The sequence below is a fragment of the Semicossyphus pulcher genome, unplaced genomic scaffold, assembly GCF_022749685.1.
Source record: "Semicossyphus pulcher isolate SPU_LCO1_2020_fin unplaced genomic scaffold, fSemPul1.0.p SCAF_19, whole genome shotgun sequence".
Classification (NCBI taxonomy): domain Eukaryota; kingdom Metazoa; phylum Chordata; class Actinopteri; order Labriformes; family Labridae; genus Semicossyphus; species Semicossyphus pulcher.
In genome coordinates, this window is record NW_027211692.1 from 322,501 (window position 1) to 342,700 (window position 20,200).

General features: G+C 48.5%; 3 protein-coding genes across 4 annotated transcripts in view; 2 read left to right on the forward strand and 1 right to left on the reverse strand.

Moving 5' to 3' along the window:
• The window catches only part of clrn1 (clarin 1), a 3,611-nt gene extending 338 nt beyond the window's left edge, over nucleotides 1–3,273 (forward strand). The window contains exons 2-3 of the mRNA XM_069668063.1: nucleotides 2,453–2,632; nucleotides 2,818–3,273. Coding sequence (XP_069524164.1) covers nucleotides 2,453–2,632; nucleotides 2,818–3,083 — 446 coding nt within the window. The 3' untranslated portion in view covers nucleotides 3,084–3,273. The remainder of the gene's footprint in view (nucleotides 1–2,452; nucleotides 2,633–2,817) is intronic.
• Nucleotides 3,274–8,274: 5,001 nt separating this feature from the next.
• mindy4b (MINDY family member 4B) lies at nucleotides 8,275–12,917 on the forward strand. Its single transcript, XM_069668946.1, has 11 exons — nucleotides 8,275–8,337; nucleotides 9,123–9,266; nucleotides 9,597–9,716; nucleotides 9,886–9,983; nucleotides 10,165–10,330; nucleotides 10,424–10,489; nucleotides 10,560–10,630; nucleotides 10,745–10,817; nucleotides 10,893–11,066; nucleotides 12,422–12,602; nucleotides 12,693–12,917. Exons 1-11 carry the CDS (start codon nucleotides 8,275–8,277, stop codon nucleotides 12,833–12,835), a joined length of 1,299 nt encoding a protein of 432 aa, XP_069525047.1. The 3' UTR covers nucleotides 12,836–12,917.
• A 367-nt stretch (nucleotides 12,918–13,284) lies between these two features.
• Nucleotides 13,285–17,590, reverse strand: tsen34 (TSEN34 tRNA splicing endonuclease subunit). 2 transcript variants are annotated; one of them, XM_069668061.1, is made up of 5 exons: nucleotides 17,320–17,590; nucleotides 16,698–16,966; nucleotides 14,830–14,962; nucleotides 14,477–14,755; nucleotides 13,285–14,116 (listed from the first exon to the last, which is right to left on the reverse strand). In XM_069668061.1, exons 2-5 carry the CDS (start codon nucleotides 16,956–16,958, stop codon nucleotides 13,929–13,931), a joined length of 861 nt encoding a protein of 286 aa, XP_069524162.1. In that variant the 5' UTR covers nucleotides 16,959–16,966; nucleotides 17,320–17,590; the 3' UTR covers nucleotides 13,285–13,928. The 2 variants fall into 2 exon arrangements, with proteins under 2 accessions (XP_069524162.1, XP_069524161.1); XM_069668060.1 differs by having other exon boundaries at nucleotides 17,308–17,590.
• Nucleotides 17,591–20,200: the final 2,610 nt, after the last annotated feature.

The following is a 20,200-nucleotide window of genomic DNA, read 5'->3' on the forward strand; positions in this document are numbered from 1 at the left end:
CAGCTGTTTACTGTGTGTTACACCTGGAGACAGCTGTTTACTGTGTGTTACACCTGGAGACAGGTGTGCTGTGTGTTTACTGTGTGTTACACCTGTAGACAGGTGTGCCGTGTGTTTACTGTATGTTACACCTGCAGACAGTTACCCCTGTAGACAGGTGTGCTGTGTGTTTACTGTGTGTTACACCTGGAGACAGCTGTTTACTGTGTGTTACACCTGGAGACAGGTGTGCTGTGTGTTTACTGTGTGTTACACCTGGAGACAGGTGTGCCGTGTGTTTACTGTGTGTTACACCTGGAGACAGGTGTGCCGTGTGTTTACTGTGTGTTACACCTGTAGACAGGTGTGCCATGTGTTTACTGTGTGTTACACCTGGAGACAGCATTTTACTGTGTGTTACACCTGGAGACAGGTGTGATGTGTGTTTACTGTGTTACACCTGTAGACAGGTGTGCCGTGTGTTTACTGTGTGTTACACCTGAAGAAAGGTGTGCCGTGTGTTTACTGTGTGTTACACCTGGAGACAGCATTTTACTGTGTGTTACACCTGGAGACAGGTGTGATGTGTGTTTACTGTGTTACACCTGTAGACAGGTGTGCCGTGTGTTTACTGTGTGTTACACCTGTAGACAGCTGATTACTGTGTGTTACACCTGGAGACAGCTGATTACTGTGTGTTACACCTGGAGACAACTGTTTACTGTGTGTTACACTTGTAGACAGGTGTGCTGTTTACTGTGTCACACCTGTAGACAGGTGTGCTGTTTACTGTGTGTTACACCTGTAGACAGCTGTTTACTGTGTGTTACACCTGTAAACAGCTGTTTACTGTATGTTACACCTGTAGACAGGTGTGCTGTTCAGTGATTACTGTGTGTTACACCTGGAGACAGGTGTTTACTGTGTGTTACACCTGTAGACAGGTGTGCTGTTCAGTGATTACTGTGTGTTACACCTGGAGACAGGTGTTTACTGTGTGTTACACCTGTAGACAGGTGTGCTGTTTACTGTGTGATACACCTGTAGACAGCTGTTAACCGTGTGTTACACCTGAAGACAGGTGTGCTGTTTACTGTGTGATACACCTGTAGACAGCTGTTTACCGTGTGTTACACCTGAAGACAGGTGTGCTGTTTACTGTGTGATACACCTGTAGACAGCTGTTTACCGTGTGTTACACCTGTAGACAGGTGTGCTGTTTACTGTGTGTTACCCCTGTAGACAGGTGTGCTGTGTGTTAACTGTGCAGGATATTCAGGTGATTCTCAGGTAGGGATCTCACCTGCTCATCATTTATTGATGAGGTGTCAGAGACGGGCTGTGAATAATTCAGAGCTTCTGTAAATAGATGTGATCGGGGATGGGACTAATTCCTGCGTAACAGCTCAAACTACCAGCTAGTTTGAAATACTTGTACCTGTCTAAATATCACAGTCATAGTGACATCACAGTGACCTCACAGTGATGTCACTCACTGTTATGCTGTAGTTTAAAATGAACCTTTTGACCAGGTTGTTTGTTCGTCACATTTCTGTTTCTGAGACGAGATGTCAGGAAACAGTCAGCGTTATATAGACTGTTAAGTTTAACCTCTGTGGTTTACGTTCATTTGGAACAGTGTGTGTGCGTGTGATGAAGCTGAGGCCTGTAAAGGAGCAGAGAGTTTAACGAGAGCAGCTGTCCTTCACTAACGAGCTTCTGCCTGAGCGATCAGAACAACAGAAACAAAGCTGCTCTGTCTGTCTGAGGCCTCACACACACACACACACACACACACACACACACACAGATACACAAGCGTGTGTGTGTGTTTCCTGCTAACAGGACCTGTATCTTCAGTGACATCAGCACACAGTGATTGGCCGTCTGTCTGCAGAAACACTGAAGAAGAAAGACAAACTGATACATAAAAAAAGTTGTTCAGGTATTTGAACTTTGACCCTTCAGGGTCTCCGTAGCCTCCAGCCGTCAGATGAATGTACACAGCACTATAACATGGAAACACTGTAACACAGTACACGTACCTTCAGGGTCTCCTGTCAGAGTGACGTCAGCTCCGTCCAGATAAAGCGACACCGGACTTTAAAGGGTTAAAGGTTATTCTGAGCTCTTTGACAACTCTTGAACACTGATCATGTTTTATTGTTGTTAAACATCATTTTATGGGATCACAAATATTTAATAAAAAAATTCCAAAACCAAAGAAACCAGAAGAAGAACTGTGTGAATGTGTCGTGTTTGTATGTGATGGTAGATTTCTGGACACAGCAGTGGCAGCGCGCACAACTCCCAAAATAAGTTACAAAGTATCGTTTCCTGTGACCCACATTAAAGTCAGTTCTACTTGATCCTGTGAGTGCCGGAGATTTCTGGACACACAGCAGCGACTCTGTGTTCACACCCACATATTTATTTAAGAATGAATCTCACCTTTGACCTGTGTTTCCTCCAGTCTTCCCCAACCTGCTCAGCGCCGTCCCAGCAGGCCTCCACGTCACCATTGTCTTCTTCTGCGGTGTCGTCATCCTCTTCTCCTCTGTGGCCACCGGCTTCTTCTTCTTCAACGCCTTTGGCAGGCCGTACGAGACGCTGCAAGGCCCCATGGGACTTTACCTGTGGACCTTCATCTGCTGTGAGAAACCCCTCTTCTGTACTGACAAACTACTGTATGCACGAGTACTACGAGTCCCTCTCTGCTGTTTGTGTACGGTGGCCTGATGCTGCCAAATCAGATCAGAGTGCGATTACAACGTTTACAAAGTTTATTGTTGTAACTTATGTTATATTAAATATGTACCGTGTGTGTCCGTCCTGTAGGTGTGAGCAGCTGTCTGGTGATGATTCTGTTTGCATCCGAAGTGAAGCTCCATCATCTCTCTGACCGCATCGCCAACTTCAACGAGGTGAACTTCCTGTTTCAGACGTACAGCGAGAGCTACGACCGATGCTTCTGGCTTTTCTTCCTCGTCTTCCTCCTGCACGCCATCAACCTGCTGCTGATCCGGCTGGCCGGGGTCCAGCTCCCCTTTCAGGACAGCAAAGAGGCTGACCTGAGCGGGGGGGCGGCTGACCTCATGTACTGACCCCCTGAGGAGACATGAGGCTGAGGGAGAATCAACTATGAGCAGCCATTTTAAGACACATCGCTTCCTGTCCGAGAGAAGGCGGGGCTGAGAGACAGAAAGTTTGAGTTTACAGGAGCGTCTCAGAACAGTCTCTCTGATCTCTTCTGTTTCCTGTTAACGAGTTCTTCATGTGAAAAATATAAAGTTTATAAACTTTAATTAACTTTTTAATACAGATTAGATTTTTTAACTGTAAGTTTCCTGTTTTTATCTGAAGCTTGTTAAACTTCTGACTGTTATCTGCACATTCACATTAGATTCAGTCAACATTTGTATGTTTTATGTTTATATGTAAGTGCTAACATCTAAATAAAGTAATGAGTGTAGAAACAGTGTGTGAGACGTGTTGGACGGTCTGTTCGTCCAATAAAGCGCACACACAGATTATCTGTCTGATATTTACATGAACAAATCTCCAAAAGGCTCCAACAGCACAAACACGGCCCAGAGGTTACGTTCAGTGACTGAGTTAGCTGAGGGGACACCTAGCAGACAGCTAGCAGCTCCCAGCTGTCACTCAAAGAGGCCACGCCCCTAATGCTGCGTCACTTTAAGCCTTAATATAATGTAAACAGGTGAGCTGTGTAAAGATTCTCCCCGTACAGTTGTCATGAAGAGAGAAATGAGCTATAGAGACCCAAACTGTTTTTTGTACCAGGCTGTAAACATGTTTATTTCTGCTGTGAAGTTTAACATGGGGCTCTATGGGGACTGACTCACTGCTGGAGACAGCCTCAAGTGGACACCAGAGGAACTGCAGGGTCTGGCACAGCTCAGTGCTGTCGTGTGTGGCCAGAAGGTGAATTACAACTGAATAAAACTGAAGTATTATTGATACATATTCTGGCCCTGATTCACAGTACTCATGGAACGTCACAGTCCTGGATCCGGACCTCCTCCTGATAAAGGTTTCTCAGGTTCCCTGTCAGTGCTCTCATAGTGTCCTTTTCAGAATAAAAGCCATAAAATCTGTCGTACACTTCCTGCTGCGCAGCAGACAGACAGTCAGAGAGCAGCTAGTAGAGGAGCATTTAGCCGCTAAAGAGATCTTTTAATGAGGACCTGGTGGAGACCAAACACAGAGCACACAGAGAGAATTTCAGGACAGACTCAAACTGGAGTCCAGGAGAGAGAAAAGCTGAAAGATGAGCAGGAGCAGCTCTGACAGGATCAGAGCGTCCCTCAGGAGGAGGTTCAGTATCTGGTTCTGGACTCTGAAGGAGGCAGCAGCAGGTTTTCTTCAGGTCTCGTCCCCTGCAGTGACACCGACACTGTCTGTCTCTTCAGGACGTGTTGACGGATCAAACATCCGGTCTGCCCAGGACCCTCCTGTGGAGAGCCCGACGACGAGGCCCTGCGGTGGCGCCGTCCTGTTGTTTGCTTGTTTTTAATCGTGGTGTCCTGTTCAGAAGGACGACAATTAAAGTCCAGGATTTCATCCTCCTGTTGGCAGACTGAGACGCAGCTGCAGCTCCTTCAGCCTGTGTGTGTGTGTGTGTGTGTGTGCGCGTGTGTGTGTCTGATTGTGTGTGTGTGTGTGTGTTTGTGTGTGTGTCTGAGTGTCTGAGTGTGCGTGTGTGTGTGTGTGTGTGTGTGTGTGTGTTGAATAAGTAGCGTGTCTCAGGTGAGGCTTCACTCTGACCGGCTGCAGGTAAGACCTCCTCTCTTTAGTATCTGTTTGTGAGTTTTGTTCCTTTAATAACAAATGATGAGTTTAAACATAAAGACAGATGAAACAGTGTGATGTGAACAGGTGATGTGAGCAGGTGATGTGAGCAGGTGATGTGAGCAGGTGATGTGAACAGGTGGTGTGAGCAGGTGATGTGAACAGGTGATGTGAGCAGGTGATGTGAACAGGTGGTGTGAGCAGGTGATGTGAGCAGGTGATGTGAGCAGGTGATGTGAACAGGTGATGTGAACAGGTGATGTGAGCAGGTGATGTGAGCAGATGATGTGAACAGGTGATGTGAACAGGTGATGTGAACAGGTGATGTGAACAGGTGATGTGAGCAGGTGATGTGAGCAGGTGATGTGAGCAGGTGATGTGAACAGGTGGTGTGAGCAGGTGATGTGAGCAGGTGATGTGAGCAGGTGATGTGAACAGGTGGTGTGAGCAGGTGATGTGAACAGGTGATGTGAGCAGGTGATGTGAACAGGTGGTGTGAGCAGGTGATGTGAGCAGGTGATGGGAGCAGATGATGTGAACAGGTGATGTGAACAGGTGATGTGAGCAGGTGATGTGAGCAGATGATGTGAACAGGTGATGTGAACAGGTGATGTGAACAGGTGATGTGAACAGGTGATGTGAGCAGGTGACGTGAGCAGGTGACGTGAGCAGGTGATGTGAACAGGTGATGTGAGCAGGTGATGTGAACAGGTGGTGTGAGCAGGTGATGTGAACAGGTGATGTGAGCAGGTGATGTGAACAGGTGATGTGAGCAGGTGATGTGAACAGGTGGTGTGAGCAGGTGATGTGAGCAGGTGATGGGAGCAGGTGATGTGAACAGGTGATGTGAACAGGTGATGTGAACAGGTGATGTGAGCAGGTGATGGGAGCAGATGATGTGAACAGGTGATGTGAACAGGTGATGTGAGCAGGTGATGTGAGCAGGTGATGTGAACAGGTGATGTGAACAGGTGATGTGAGCAGGTGATGTGAACAGGTGATGTGAACAGGTGGTGTGAGCAGGTGATGTGAGCAGGTGATGGGAGCAGATGATGTGAACAGATGATGTGAACAGGTGATGTGAACAGGTGATGTGAGCAGGTGATGTGAGCAGGTGATGTGAACAGGTGATGTGAGCAGGTGATGTGAGCAGGTGATGTGAGCAGGTGGTGTGAGCAGGTGATGGGAGCAGGTGATGGGAGCAGGTGATGTGAACAGTTGATGTGAACAGGTGATGTGAGCAGGTGATGTGAGCAGGTGATGTGAGCAGGTGATGTGAACAGGTGATGTGAGCAGGTGATGTGAACAGGTGATGTGAGCAGGTGATGTGAACAGGTGATGTGAGCAGGTGATGTGAGCAGGTGATGTGAGCAGGTGATGTGAACAGGTGATGTGAGCAGGTGATGTGAACAGGTGATGTGAACAGGTGATGTGAGCAGGTGATGTGAGCAGGTGATGTGAACAGGTGATGTGAACAGGTGATGTGAACAGGTGATGTGAGCAGGTGATGTGAACAGGTGATGTGAACAGGTGGTGTGAGCAGGTGATGTGAGCAGGTGATGGGAGCAGATGATGTGAACAGATGATGTGAACAGGTGATGTGAACAGGTGATGTGAGCAGGTGATGTGAGCAGGTGATGTGAACAGGTGATGTGAGCAGGTGATGTGAGCAGGTGATGTGAGCAGGTGGTGTGAGCAGGTGATGGGAGCAGGTGATGGGAGCAGGTGATGTGAACAGTTGATGTGAACAGGTGATGTGAGCAGGTGATGTGAGCAGGTGATGTGAGCAGGTGATGTGAACAGGTGATGTGAGCAGGTGATGTGAACAGGTGATGTGAGCAGGTGATGTGAACAGGTGATGTGAGCAGGTGATGTGAGCAGGTGGTGTGAGCAGGTGATGTGAGCAGGTGATGTGAACAGGTGGTGTGAGCAGGTGGTGTGAGCAGGTGATGTGAGCAGGTGATGTGAGCAGGTGATGTGAACAGGTGATGGGAGCAGATGATGTGAGCAGGTGATGTGAGCAGGTGATGTGAACAGGTGATGTGAACAGGTGATGTGAGCAGGTGATGTGAACAGGTGATGTGAGCAGGTGAGTGCAGTAAAGATGGCTTCATCTGTGAATCTAGTATTTGTGTTCTGATTTTAAAGAATACTCTGAAAACTGAAATGTTCACTCGAGCGCGTTGTTTCAGGGGAACAGGTGTGAGGTGAGTGTTTATCTGCAGTCTCACAGTGAACACGAGGGTCAGTGAACAGGTGTGTAGTCTGTTTCACATCATGTCATTAAAGTCTGCAGAGCGAGCACTCCTCTGCTGTGAGGCAACACGCTGTCAGCTGCAGTCTGTTTAAATAAAGTTTAAACAGGAAGTCAGGTAATAATATGAATAATAACATGTTTCTTTATTTCTGCAGAGAGAAAACCTGACATGAGCTCACAGCAGGTGTGTGTGTGTGTGTGTGTGTGTGTGTCTACATTTTAATTAATAATGTTTAATTTAATTGATCATTTAGTCAACTTTTATTTGAATATTGTTCTTAATCTGCTGCATCTGTGTGTGTGTGTGTGTGTGTGTGTGTGTGTGTGTGTGTGTGTGTGTGTGTTCAGGTGGAGGAAGAGCTACAGCAGATCCTGGTCCAGGTGTCTCACCTGCAGAGCTGGAGGAAAGTTTTTGCTGTAAAATTATTATTTTGTATTTATGTTTATATAACACAAATTATTATAACAGATTCCATTAACAGAGTCATCTGATTGATTCTAAGTTAGTATAATTATTATTTTTCCTGCAGGCTGCAAACTCAACATGGGACAGTAAGTATTCATCATTACATCAAATATATAACCTGCACATTGTACTGTCAGCTCCCACAGTGTTTACCTTTAACTTCACTGTGACCAACACAAGCCAGAGCAACAACCCTCATCTGCCTGTACATCTACACACACACACACACACACACACACACACACACACACACGCACACACACACGCACACACAGATACAGTAGACTAAGAACATTATAATAAATACAAGTTAGACTAACTGATCAATTAAATTAAACATTATTAATTAAAATGAAGACATAGAGAGAGAGAGAGAGAGAGAGAGAGAGAGCACCAAACAGATGAATGAGATGGATGCTGCCCCCTGCTGGCTCTGTCTCTGTGCTGCACTGGGTTTTCAGTTGCCGGCTGGTGTGAATGTGATCCACACACACAAACACACACACACACACACACACACACACACACACAGAGTCAGTTTACAGTTTCAGTAGGTGTACCTGCTGCAGGTGTGTGAGGATCAGCTGCTCTCTGCTCAGGACGATTCAGGTCAGTGTGATTAGTGTGATATTAACCTGGAACTAGAGCAGAACTGTGACTAACAGCTTTACTCACAGAATTAGTACTACTATCAGTCGTAGTCTTATCAGTAATAGAACAATTATCAGTAGCAATTAGTACTAACTCAGTAGCCATTGTGATGACGGACAGCAGGCTGGACTACATCGAGCTGCTACAACATGAAGTGGACAAAAACTCTGACGTGAGTCCCCACAATGTTTACTACGACTACTCCTACTATAACTACTACAACTACTGCTACTAGTACTACTACTGCTGCTACTACTATAACTACTACAACTACTGCTACTAGTACTACTACTGCTACTGCTACTACTGCTGCTACTACTATAACTACTACAACTACTGCTACTATTTATGTATTTATTGTATTTTATTTAAAAGGGACCATGTACAGTTTAAAACATAAATGTCACCATTTGATGCACCGTACCAGATTATAGCTTTAAGCTAATTCACATAGTCCCTTGGCAGGTCAACACAAAAGAAAAAACAGGACAATACAATACATACAAAACAGTATACAACAAAGTTACACGAGAAAGAACACACCAAAAATGCAAAGCTACACACAGAGTAGAACATCCTACATGCATGCTCGTCAAATAAAATCAAGCCATAAAGACTATAAGATGGGAAGGTCAGTGAGTGCAGAGCTGAGCAGCTTTTCACAGACTTTTAAGTTGGTTTTGAAGATGCACTACTGCTGCTACTGCTGCTACTGTTACTGCTACTACAGCTACTAATACAACTATAACTACAACAACTGCTTGTACAGTAATGATAATAATAATGTGTCTTTTAGGTTTTGACATGTGTTTCATGGTTAACTGCATTCATGTTGTCACACGAGTCCCGGCCCCTCCCCCTGAGGATGCATGCAGAGACCAAAGGACAACATGCAAGGAGAGAGGAAACAAGGAGACTAAATAATTGGGATGCTCAGGAGTTTTCTCCTCTCCTCAGAGGCTGCTGGATGTGGGGAAAGAGGAGGAGCAGGAGGAGGCCCCTCCCCCCTGCAGGACCCTCCCACAGCTCTGCTCCATCCCCAGAAGGCTGATCGTCTCCCCGGGGCTCGGAGGAACACCTGTCACCCCGCAGTTGACGGAGGTGAGACAGTTTGTCTGTCTGTCAGGAACAGTAAGTGTAGTTTCCTGCACCCTGTGGTTCATATTAGATAAATATCACAGTGCAGGTCGTGCTGATATTCAGTGTAACAGCACGACCTGCAGTGTGATGTGTTTTTACAAACAGCTCCACAAGCAGCAGATATGAGCAAACATCCAGTGAATCAGAGTGTGTCTGTGTGTCAGTCCCAGTGCTGCTGCTCTGTGCACCAGCACTCAGGTCTGATCTAACTGTTGTTTACTGTTATGATGTACTCATACGTGTGCAGGGATTTCTCCTGTTCCGTGCTTCATGAGTTCTCTCGTTGTTCAGAGCCTGAGGACGATTTTGTTTGGAGGAACGTTTCACGTCTTTAACTACGAGTGGAGGAAATCTTCCTTCCAGTTCAGAGAGCCGAACTCAGAGCTATCGTACGCTCTGGAGACAGACAGGGTGAGAAACACCTGCTCATACCTGTTATACTCATAGTACTGCTGTAGAAGTGTTCCTACTGCAACACGTACTGCTGCCAACTCTCAGACTCCTTCTCCTGTCACCTCCTACTTCTCACTCCTCCTCCTCTGTGTGTGTGTGTGTGTGTGTGTGTGTGTGTGTGTTTCAGGGCGGGGCTCGGGTCGTTCAGATGGCTGTGCAGGCTCGGATCATTAAATACCTGCTGTTTATCAGACAGAGCGGCTCGGACACACGGACGCTGCACAGGTGAGGACAGGTGTCGTCTTCATCACATGGTCCTGGTTAAAGGTCGAGCCTCTGCTGCTCAGTGTAATCATCCTGTTAGTGCTGAGTATTGTTTGTGACCTTTCACACCTGTATTTGATGATGTCATCATGCTGCCAGTACTCGGCTGTACCTGAAGGTGTCTCTATGTCCCCGCTTCCAGTCTGTGTGAGGTCGGACAAAGGGACCAGGAAGGGGCGCTGGCAGCAGCGTTGTCTGACAGCCTCTGGTTGGCTGGCCAGGAGGTCAGTGCCACTGTTACCTTGGTAACCGAAGATTACTGCATCACTCCTCACCTGGACTACAAACAGGACAACTTCACAGAGAAGGTACGCACCTTAAGTAGGGTCGGTGATGTCATCACTGTGAGAACACGCGGGACTCTGTCTTTGAAAGGGTTCATGACATGTGATGTGTCTTAGCTGCAGCTCTTCACCTTTAACGACAAAGAGGAAGTGAGGAAGTTCATCCTGGAGCACCTTCAGTGTGTGAGTGCATCGTCTGTTTCCTCTGATGACACTCTCACTGACGCTTTGGTGACAGTTTGTCCCGTTTCAGTTCACAGCCGAGGGGAGTCACGGAGTCATCCTGTTCCTGTACAGCCTCCTCTGCTCCCGCACCGTCCACAGGTAACAACACTGAATCCTTCTGTCGCCCCCTACAGGCTACAGCCTACAGCCTGAACGGCACAGCGAGCGGACAGTGAAAACTAACAGGTGTGTGATGTGTCCTCTTCCTCACAGGCTGAAGGAGGACCTGGACTCCTCCACCTCCCACCTGCTGTACCTCAGTCTGGGGAACTTTGTGTGTCGACAGGTGAGCTGACCGGTCTACCTGCCGTGCTCCTGCAGTGTGAGCTTGCTCTCAGGACATCTCTGTGTGTCTCTGCAGGCACTGATCAACCTGCTGCTGACAGGCAGGGCCAGTCCCCATGTCTTTAACGGGACTCTGCTCTGTGAGGACGGCCGGCCTCTGGAGCGCCCCCTGCAGGGCGTCCTGTCCCGCAGTGACGTGGGATACCTGCACTGGAGCCGCGAGCAGAGCGAGCGCGGCACACTGCCTCAGGTGAGGTTTCACTGACCGTTTACTGAGCTCACATACCGCGCTGTGATTGGTCCGTTTGCGTGTTTGTATAAAAGGTAAATAAGTTGCAAAATGCTCGTAGAATAAAAATCTGAGCTCGTATAAATGATTCACACACGAGCTGAATTTGAAGTCACAGAAAAAAACCCGACAGCTTGTAGGAACAAAGTGAACTTACATATTCACAATGTGTACATTTACACAAATACATTGACAAACTTGTAATCCAGTACAACCACAACTCGCTGGTTACAGCCTCTCTGACATCACAAAGTGACGAATCTGCACACATTGACTTTTGCAACACCTGCGTTGCAAAACTAAAGTTGCACATGTAGCTGTGGAGGTGACTCAGCGTTGTTACTCTAAATGCACATTTGGCAGAAACGGCCAGTCATGAGAAAAAACATTTTTACCTTCTTAGTTTGGTGACATTTAAAGACAACCAGGATCAGTGAGAATGGAAGAAAACATGAATGAATGAATGAATGATGAATGAATGATGGGTACCGGTCTCCTCTTCATAACTTCCACTCGCTGTAATTAAAACTCGATCCGTCCATCGACTGACATCAGACACGGAGGTGAATCCTTTGTTCTGCAGCAGACGAGTAATTCCACCTGAAGAGACACAGTGTGTGTGTGCGATATCTCTGCTGGGAGGACGAGCTCAGCTACGACCAGACAGAAAATCTGCTGTTAGAGGTAAGTGAGCTGCAGAGAGACCTGTAAGCAGAGAGGATTATGGGTAACCTTCACTGAGGTCATTTCTGATCAGAGTACTCGATGAATCAATACTCTGACAGCTTGTTCAAACCGCTGGCAGAAACTGGAGCCAGAAAATGATCCACTTAGCTTTTTATGAACATTTAAACTGGAACACAAACGTTTGATTATTTGAGTCAGTGATTCTCAAACTGGGGGGCGCGCCCCCTAGGGGCGGCCGGGAGTAACAACGGGGGGTGCAGCAAGGCTCAATAAAAACAATGCACGCAGTTCTGCACTGTTAGCTTAGCATGGCCAATTTTGTGAAAGCGTAAGGCTGACGATGAATCTACATGTCACAACTACTAGATCTGCAGAGCTGCACGGGGGGGGGGTGAAACCACTGGTTTAAGCGTACAGGCGCCTTCAGAATAAGAGTCCCAAATGAGATGCAGCCCAAACGCCTTAGACATCCAACAAATCCATCAGAGAGATTTAACGCTTTATTATAAATCTGAATTTATGATTTCAAAGTTTTAGTTTAATAGATCAAATTGTGAATAAACTAGTTTTAAAAGTTCGCTTTGATTCTTTTATCAATGTAATAACAGTTCTGATAACTGTGTGTGCAGGTGGGCAGCATGCTGAAGACCCCCCGGTTCCCCGTGTGGCTGTGCAGCGTGAACAGCAGCTGCTCGGTGCTGTTCAGCGTGAAGCGCTCACTGCTGTGCGACTGGAGGGTGGAGCACCTGTTCCACCTGCACTACTACAACGGCCAGAGCACCCAGAGACGCACCGCCACCCTGACAGTAGGTGAGGCCCCGTCACAGCGGCTCAGGGGACACTGCACACAGTACCATACACACATCTGACGTCTGTTGTTGTTTCCTGTCTGTGCTGCAGATACTCACTCCCACCACTGGGAGGCGACGGCCACAGACCCCAACGGAGACCCGGAGAGGAGGAGTCCTTCACTGGAGATGACCATCAGGACCAAATGGGCAGGGGCTGCCATAGACTGGAACGGCACCTCCCCTTTCTACTGAACACCTGAGCCCACACCTGGACCTGGTCCATCAGAGTCCCTCAGAACCTCCTGCTCTGATCCTGGTGCTGGTTCACGATGCGTTCAAGGTCCAAAACTGGTGTTTGTCCACTTATTAAAGCGTTCTCACCTGAAGCTGTGTGCTGTGTTTGTTATTTATGTCTGTGCAGAGATACAGAGGAGACGTTAGACATACAGAGTATCTCTTCCTCCTGAAGTCGATCACCATCTCGCTGGTGTTGGTCACGTTCAGACGCAGGTGAGTTCTTCCTGTTCACCCCACAAAGTGGTCCACCAGTATACTCCTCCTCCTGTCTATAGCTTGTACACCCAACTACTACAGTCATCTTCTTCTGCAGATGGCATGACTCTGAGTTGTACTGAGATTAAATATTAAGTATTTAAGACAGAGCGTTTTACAGGGACACAGAGACATTAAAGAGATGACATTTATTTTTTTATAACAATTAAAAAACAAACTGAAGACTTGTTTACAGACTGGGAGCAGCTTCTGATTGGCCTTTCATTAGTCCTTAAAGGAGAAGTTCAGTATTGTTTCGGCTGTCTGCTGCCGAGTCAATAATCCTCCATCAGCTTCAGTCGGTGTTTCCCCCGACTCGCCTTCCAGCTTCGGTCTGTTGTGTTGTACGTTAGTCCTGGTTCAGGTTTAACAGAACCTGCTGCCAGGTCACAAAGTACTTTCATAAATGAGACCCAGAGAACCATCAGTGACCCTGGAAGACCTGAGCCCAGGATTAAAACTGGATCCTGACCACTCTGAGACCATAATGATCCAGTCCACAGTCGACAACAAACAAAGTCCATGTAAAGATGTAATAACCTGTTCACGCCAGGTGTCTGAATCTGGCCCCAGGCCCCAGGCCCCAGGCCCCAGGCCCCAGGCCCCAGGCTCCAGGCCCCAGGCTCCACGCTCCAGGCCCCAGGCCCCAGGCCCCAGGCCCCAGGCCCCAGGCTCCAGGCTCCAGGCCCCAGGCCCCAGGCCCCACGCTCCAGGCCCCAGGCTCCACGCTCCAGGCCCCAGGCCTCAGGCTCCACGCTCCAGGCCCCAGGCCCCAGGCGAATCAGTCAGGTATCTAAACCATCCCGCTCCACTGTAGGGAGGTGTACTGAACTCCTCGGTGTCCCCCCGGTGAGCAGAGCAGGACGGTCTTCTTCACGTTGGATCCCAGACGAGCAACAGACAGGACGTCGAGCAGACAGACAGGCTCATCTTCAGACAGACAGACAGCGATGAAGTGAGCGTGGAAGCGCAGAGGATCACCTGAGGAGAAGGGTTAAAGGGTCAATGTCACAGAAATGTGATCAGTTTTCTTCTTCGTCTAGTTTTTACTTCTTCTAATACAAGAACTGAAAAAACTATTACAAAAAGTTAAACTGTTTAAATCTTAGCCCTCCCTTGCAGCCTGGGGTTTGTTGCCATGGTAACAAGGATGATGGCACGTTTCCATGGCTGCATCACTACTTTTGCGAACACGAGGAAACTTTGATGAAACTTAAACATGATGTTTTCCTCTTTAATGACATTACAAATGTTCTTAACGCGCTGCTTAGTGGACGACCCGCTCTACCATTGAACCTGTGAACTCTGCTTTCAGACCCGCAGAGACACCGAGTCACTGACCTGGATACACCAGGAAGTCTCCTCCAAACTTCCCCGCTGAGGTCAGGTAGAAGCCCCGCCCCCTCAGGTCTCTGAACACGTGGTACCTGGTCTGGCAGCGCCGGCTGTCCCGCTCTGTGATTGGCCAGTCGGCCTGCAGGAAGGCCCGGCTTTCGGCACAGTGAGTCAGCCCTGCCCTCGCAGTGCTCAGCTGCACCGCCAGCGCTGACTGTGGGAAGGCAAAGCTCTGGTCCAGGGCCTCCAGGCGGCCCCGCAGGGCCTCGTCTGTGGTCCCAGAAACTGAAAGAACAGAACAGAACCAGGACTGAGATCAGACTGCAGCAGACCAGTTCAGGTGTAAGCGGGGGACTCACCTGTTGATGATGATGTCATTGCTCGGAGCAGTGCTGATTTCCTGTCCTGCAGAGCGAGGACACTCTGCTCCTCGTAACTCCTCCTCTGCTCCTCCTCGTGAAGCTCCACCAGCAGCTCCGCCCCTCCTGCATCCTGCCCACAACAACAGACAATCGGAGTAGAGGTCTTCAACGATCTCGTTGACTCGTTCTATAATCCTCGGTTCCAGGTCTGTTCAACATCATGTGTAATACCCGAATGGATCGGGGAAGACCCGGCCGTGATTAGAAAGTGTTCATGATTAAAGTGCTGTGTGTGTCTGCGTGCGTCTGCGTGCGTCTGCGTGTGTCTGCGAGCGTCTGAGTGTGTCTGCGTGCGTCTGCGAGCGTCTGCGTGCGTCTGCGTGCGTCTGAGTGTGTCTGAGTGTGTCTGAGTGTGTCTGCGTGTCTGAGTGCGTCTGAGTGCGTCTGCGTGCGTCTGCGTGCGTCTGCGTGTGTCTGAGTGTGTCTGAGTGTGTCTGCGTGCGTCTGCGAGCGTCTGAGTGTGTCTGCGTGCGTCTGCGTGCGTCTGCGAGCGTCTGCGTGCGTCTGCGTGCGTCTGAGTGCGTCTGAGTGTGTCTGAGTGCGTCTGAGTGCGTCTGCGTGCGTCTGCGTGCGTCTGCGTGCGTCTGCGTGTGTCTGAGTGTGTCTGCGTGCGTCTGCGTGTGTCTGCGAGCGTCTGAGTGTGTCTGCGTGCGTCTGCGTGCGTCTGAGTGTGTCTGCGTGTGTCTGAGTGCGTCTGAGTGCGTCTGCGTGTGTCTGAGTGCATCTGCGTGCATCTGCGTGCGTCTGAGTGCGTCTGAGTGCGTCTGCGTGCGTCTGCGTGCGTCTGCGTGTGTCTGTGTGTGTCTGAGTGTGTCTGCGAGCGTCTGAGTGTGTCTGTGTGCGTCTGAGTGTGTCTGAGTGTGTCTGAGTGTGTCTGCGAGCGTCTGAGTGTGTCTGAGTGTGTCTGGGTGTGTCTGCGAGCGTCTGAGTGTGCCTGAGTGTGTCTGCGTGTGTCTGGGTGTGTCTGCGAGCGTCTGAGTGTGTCTGAGTGTGTCTGAGTGTGTCTGAGTGTGTCTGCGAGCGTCTGCATGTGTATTTTAACTTGCAACAATGTGTCATTCGCATGAGAACGTGCGGGAATTAAAGTGGAAAAAAACCGGAAGAAAAAGCAACAACGAGTTGAGTGACGTGTCACGTTTTGCAGGTTCAGAGAAAAGCTGAAGCCAAAGCCGGTAATGATGGATACCTTCCTCACTGATGTGGACAAAAAAGCTCAAAGAAAACAAATACAATGAGGTAAAACCTCGTTTGTGTAAATTGTGGACAAAGACGAGAAGAAAGTAAGAGCAGTGACGTGTAACACGTGTGTGGCTTCTAAACGAGGAGTGCATTTGTCATCCGTCTGAATGACAGCAAGTGGACTTTTAATCTGAGATAACTGGTGGAATCATATCTCTGTTTTTATCAACACGACATGGATAACAAGAAACCTGGATGTGTTTAATGAACTCTCTTGGCGGAGGAAGGATTATCTGCACGGCCAGGCTCAGGTGAGAAGGCTGCGTCACACAGGTAGGAAAAAAAGGTTTGTTTGGACAGCTGACTAACTGTAACTTGTTAATAGCAGTCAGCTGTGAAGTCGGTGCTGATCGGGTCTGTTTCGCCGGCCGGGGTCGGGTCCGACATAACTCAGTTCGGGCCTTAGCTTTTACATAATAGACGGGTCTTGTTCGGTTCAGGGTCGCACAATTATGGGTCTCTTGGGGTTTGGGCACGAAATTTTGGACCCGTGAAGACCTGTAAATCAGAGCTCACCTGTGGTTGGTGGTGGGTAAACTAACCTGGTTTGCATCAGGTAAACTAACCTGGTTAGCGGAGGGTAAGGCAGCGGCAGCGTGGCATTCACCCAGCAGACGCTCCTCCTCAGGCAGCAGCAGCAGCGGGCGGCCCAGGCGGCCGTTCTGTCGGGGGGTCCGGGGCAGAGCGCCCAGCAGCGCCCCCACCAGACCCTGAGACCTCACTGACCGCAGGTCCTCCACCCGCCACAGCAAGGGGGCGGAGTCACACAGACTGACCCCCACCACCTGAGAGGAAGACGAGTCCTCTGTGTTGGGGGTCCGCTCCATCCGGACCTCTGCAGGACAGGCAGATGATCAAAAACAATGATCATCAGATTACAGGTGATCAGCTGATCCTCAGTGTGACATCATCAATAACAGCAGCTGATCAGAAATTAAAGTTAAAACACGAACTGACTGTAACTCTGACACTCAGAACACACACACACCTGGAGTCACGTGACCGAGAGTCACATGATGCCCCTGTTCGTCAAGTGCTGAACAACATAACCTGCCTGTCATCAGACAGGTCAGGTGCCTGTGTAGTCAGTTAGGACTAGCGTGCGACCAGAACAGCATGTTGCTCAGTAATAAAGGTGAAGAGACAAGGAGGAAACACTGCAAACACAGAGCTCACCTGCCGGCTCACCTGAACGTCAGCACAAACCAGTCACTGAACAGTTAACTGGTCACTCAGTCGGAGTTCAGATGTTAGCTTACGTGGCTCAGAACGCACGTGTTTCCGGTCCCGCTCCTCGTCACGACATGCCGGAAAGTAACTGTTCCAACGGTAGTTTTTGATAACTAACGTAACAACTGAACACGAGCAGGCACAGGAGACTAACGAGCCGTTAACGAGCCCGTTAAACTGATACACTTGTCCCCGCTATCTGCTGCTAACAGGAGGTTTGATTCTCCACCATCACCTCACAGCTGGGCGGAGCGAGCACAGGCACGCGCCCCGCTCACTTCAACCGCCGGGGAATAAAGAGCAGGCGCTCACAGAGACACCACAGCCGTTAGAACTGACCATTGGGAGCGCAGAGAAATTTGATTGGCAGCGGTTTTAATCAATAGCAGGCCACATTCTGCCTGTACGCGTTGTGACGTTGCCGCCCCGAGTTTTGTCTGACAGGCAAAAACTGTCTGCAGTGTTTTATCTTTGTATTTATATTCGTAGTAGTTCAGGTCTGTGCGAGCATACTTATACCAAATAAACCGTTTGTTCTGGTTAACATTAAAACAATAGTATAGATTATCGCCTGTAGTTTTCAATCTGAAAACACAACCAGTATCAGAATCGGCTTTATTGTATGTGGACAGATATAAGGAATTTGACTCTGGGTTTTCTTGGCTGTCGATGTACAGACACACATAATAAACAGACAGACTAAACTTAGAAACAAGGACATGTTAGACAGGGTAACACAGACACTTGGACACTAAAACTAAAACCATACAGACCTAGACAGGAGACAAAAGACAATAATGCAGTGGTGCAATAGAGAGTGCAAAGGTGCAGAGATAAATATGGTTATGAGTCAGGTTGTTATGTACAAGAGGTAGATGGTTGTAGTATTTACGGAGAAGATGGACTGACCTTCAATGTAGTGATAATATCACACAAGACACAAGAGGGTGAATTAAGCAATGACAATAAATAATAACAACATATTTCTGCACAGTGGATGTTTGTGTATGTACAGTTGATTAGGTTATTACACATGTATTGTCCCTGACACTCTGGCTGAGTTAGCTGTTCATCACAGTGACAGCCTGGGGAAAGTACCTGCTCCCGTGTCTGCTTGTTTTGGTGTACAGTGCTCTGTAACGCCTGCCACAGTTTGTGACCGGGGTGTGAGGGGTCTCCAGTGATGTTACCTGGCTGGAGGGCAGGTCCGTGCCGATGATCTCTCCGCACAGTGTTTCCTCTAGGATTTTTTTATTCAGCAGCGGGAGTAGAGGATATTGTTGTACCACCCAGGTATGTGCGCATGAGCACATCAATTACATTTTTTTTTATCTCATTGATTAATACAGGCTTTGTAATTAATTAATCGCAATTAATGGAACATATCAATGACTTCTGTGAGAAACACATCACGTGTAGACTTCCACACTTTAATTGTACAACTCTGAGGATTGTGAGGGTGGCTGGCTGATGATAAAAAGAAGTGGACCCAATACTGACCCCTGGGGAACACTCAGTGAAACAGCAGAGCACCCTGGCCTTTGGTTTTGTAGTTGGACAACTGTTGCCTGTCAGTGAGGTATGATGTGAATCAAGACGACGAGGATGAGGATGGTGAGGAGTCCAGAGTCCGCTGCACGGAGGTCGTTGGTGATTTTAACCAGGGATGAAACCAGATTGGAATAGTTCATGGAGGTTGTTTGAGTCAAGCTGGGACTGTAGTTGAGCGGAAACCACCTCAATCTTTGAGATGAAGGGAAGGTTGGAGATGGGCCTGTAACGGTCTTGGTCAGCTGGATCTGCACCAGGTCTTTTGAGGGTGGGTGTAATTGCAGCCAATTTGAGAGTGGGGGGTACAGTTCCAGTCGTGAGGGAGGAGTTGATTATTTTAGCGATGATGGGTGAAAGGGATGGCAGACAGGCTTCGATGAGGGTAGTGGGAAAGGGATCAAGCGGACAGGTAGTGGATTTGGCGTTGTGAATGAGCTCTGAGATGGTGTGTTCTGTTGTTGGGGTGAAATTGGACAGGGAGCTGATGGGAGGTTGGCATGTGGTAACCATCAGAGGTGGGTCCCTTAAGGAAGTGGATGAGGAGGCCAGCTGTAAGTGAATGGTGTTGATTTTGTTGCTGAAGAATTGCGAAAGTCATCAGTAGAAATATTAAGTGGGAGGGTTTTAGGAGGCTGAAGTTGGTGGCTGATGGTTGAGAAGAGGGCTCTGGTGTTGCCTTTCCCAGTACTGATGAGGTTGGGAAAGCAGGATGATTTGACAGTGGAGAGGGCAGTCTTGTAGAGGTGCAGGTGATCAGTGTACATTTGAGTGTGCACTGAGAGTCCGGTCTTTTTGCACAGCCGCTCAAGGTGACGGCCGGTGGTTTTGAGCTGGCGGAGGTCAGAGGTGAACCAGGGAGCAGTCGAAGGAGACTGGGTGAGTTTTCAGGGGGGCCAGGATATCCAGGGAAGAGGAGAGACAGTCATTGTAGTGACTCACCAAGTCAGCAGGGGAGGGGGATGGACGGGGCTGGGGTAGGAATTTATCAGGGTAGTGAGGTCTGTGGGGTTAATATGTTTGATGTTTCTAGATGATGGTCTGTTGCTCCCTCACTTTGGTCAAGGGGGCGTGAACCTCAAAAAGAGATGGGGAACTCAGCAACAGTAAGACTGATGGGAAAGAGAGCAGTACAGCCGGTTAAGTCCAGTGTGTGACCTTTGTTATGTGTTGGGAGATTGACATGTTGTATAATACCAAGACAGTCAAGGAGCGAGCTGAAATCTTTAGTGAGAGCACTGGATGTGTCATCGATGTGGATGCTGCAGTCTCCCATGAGGATCACAGTAGG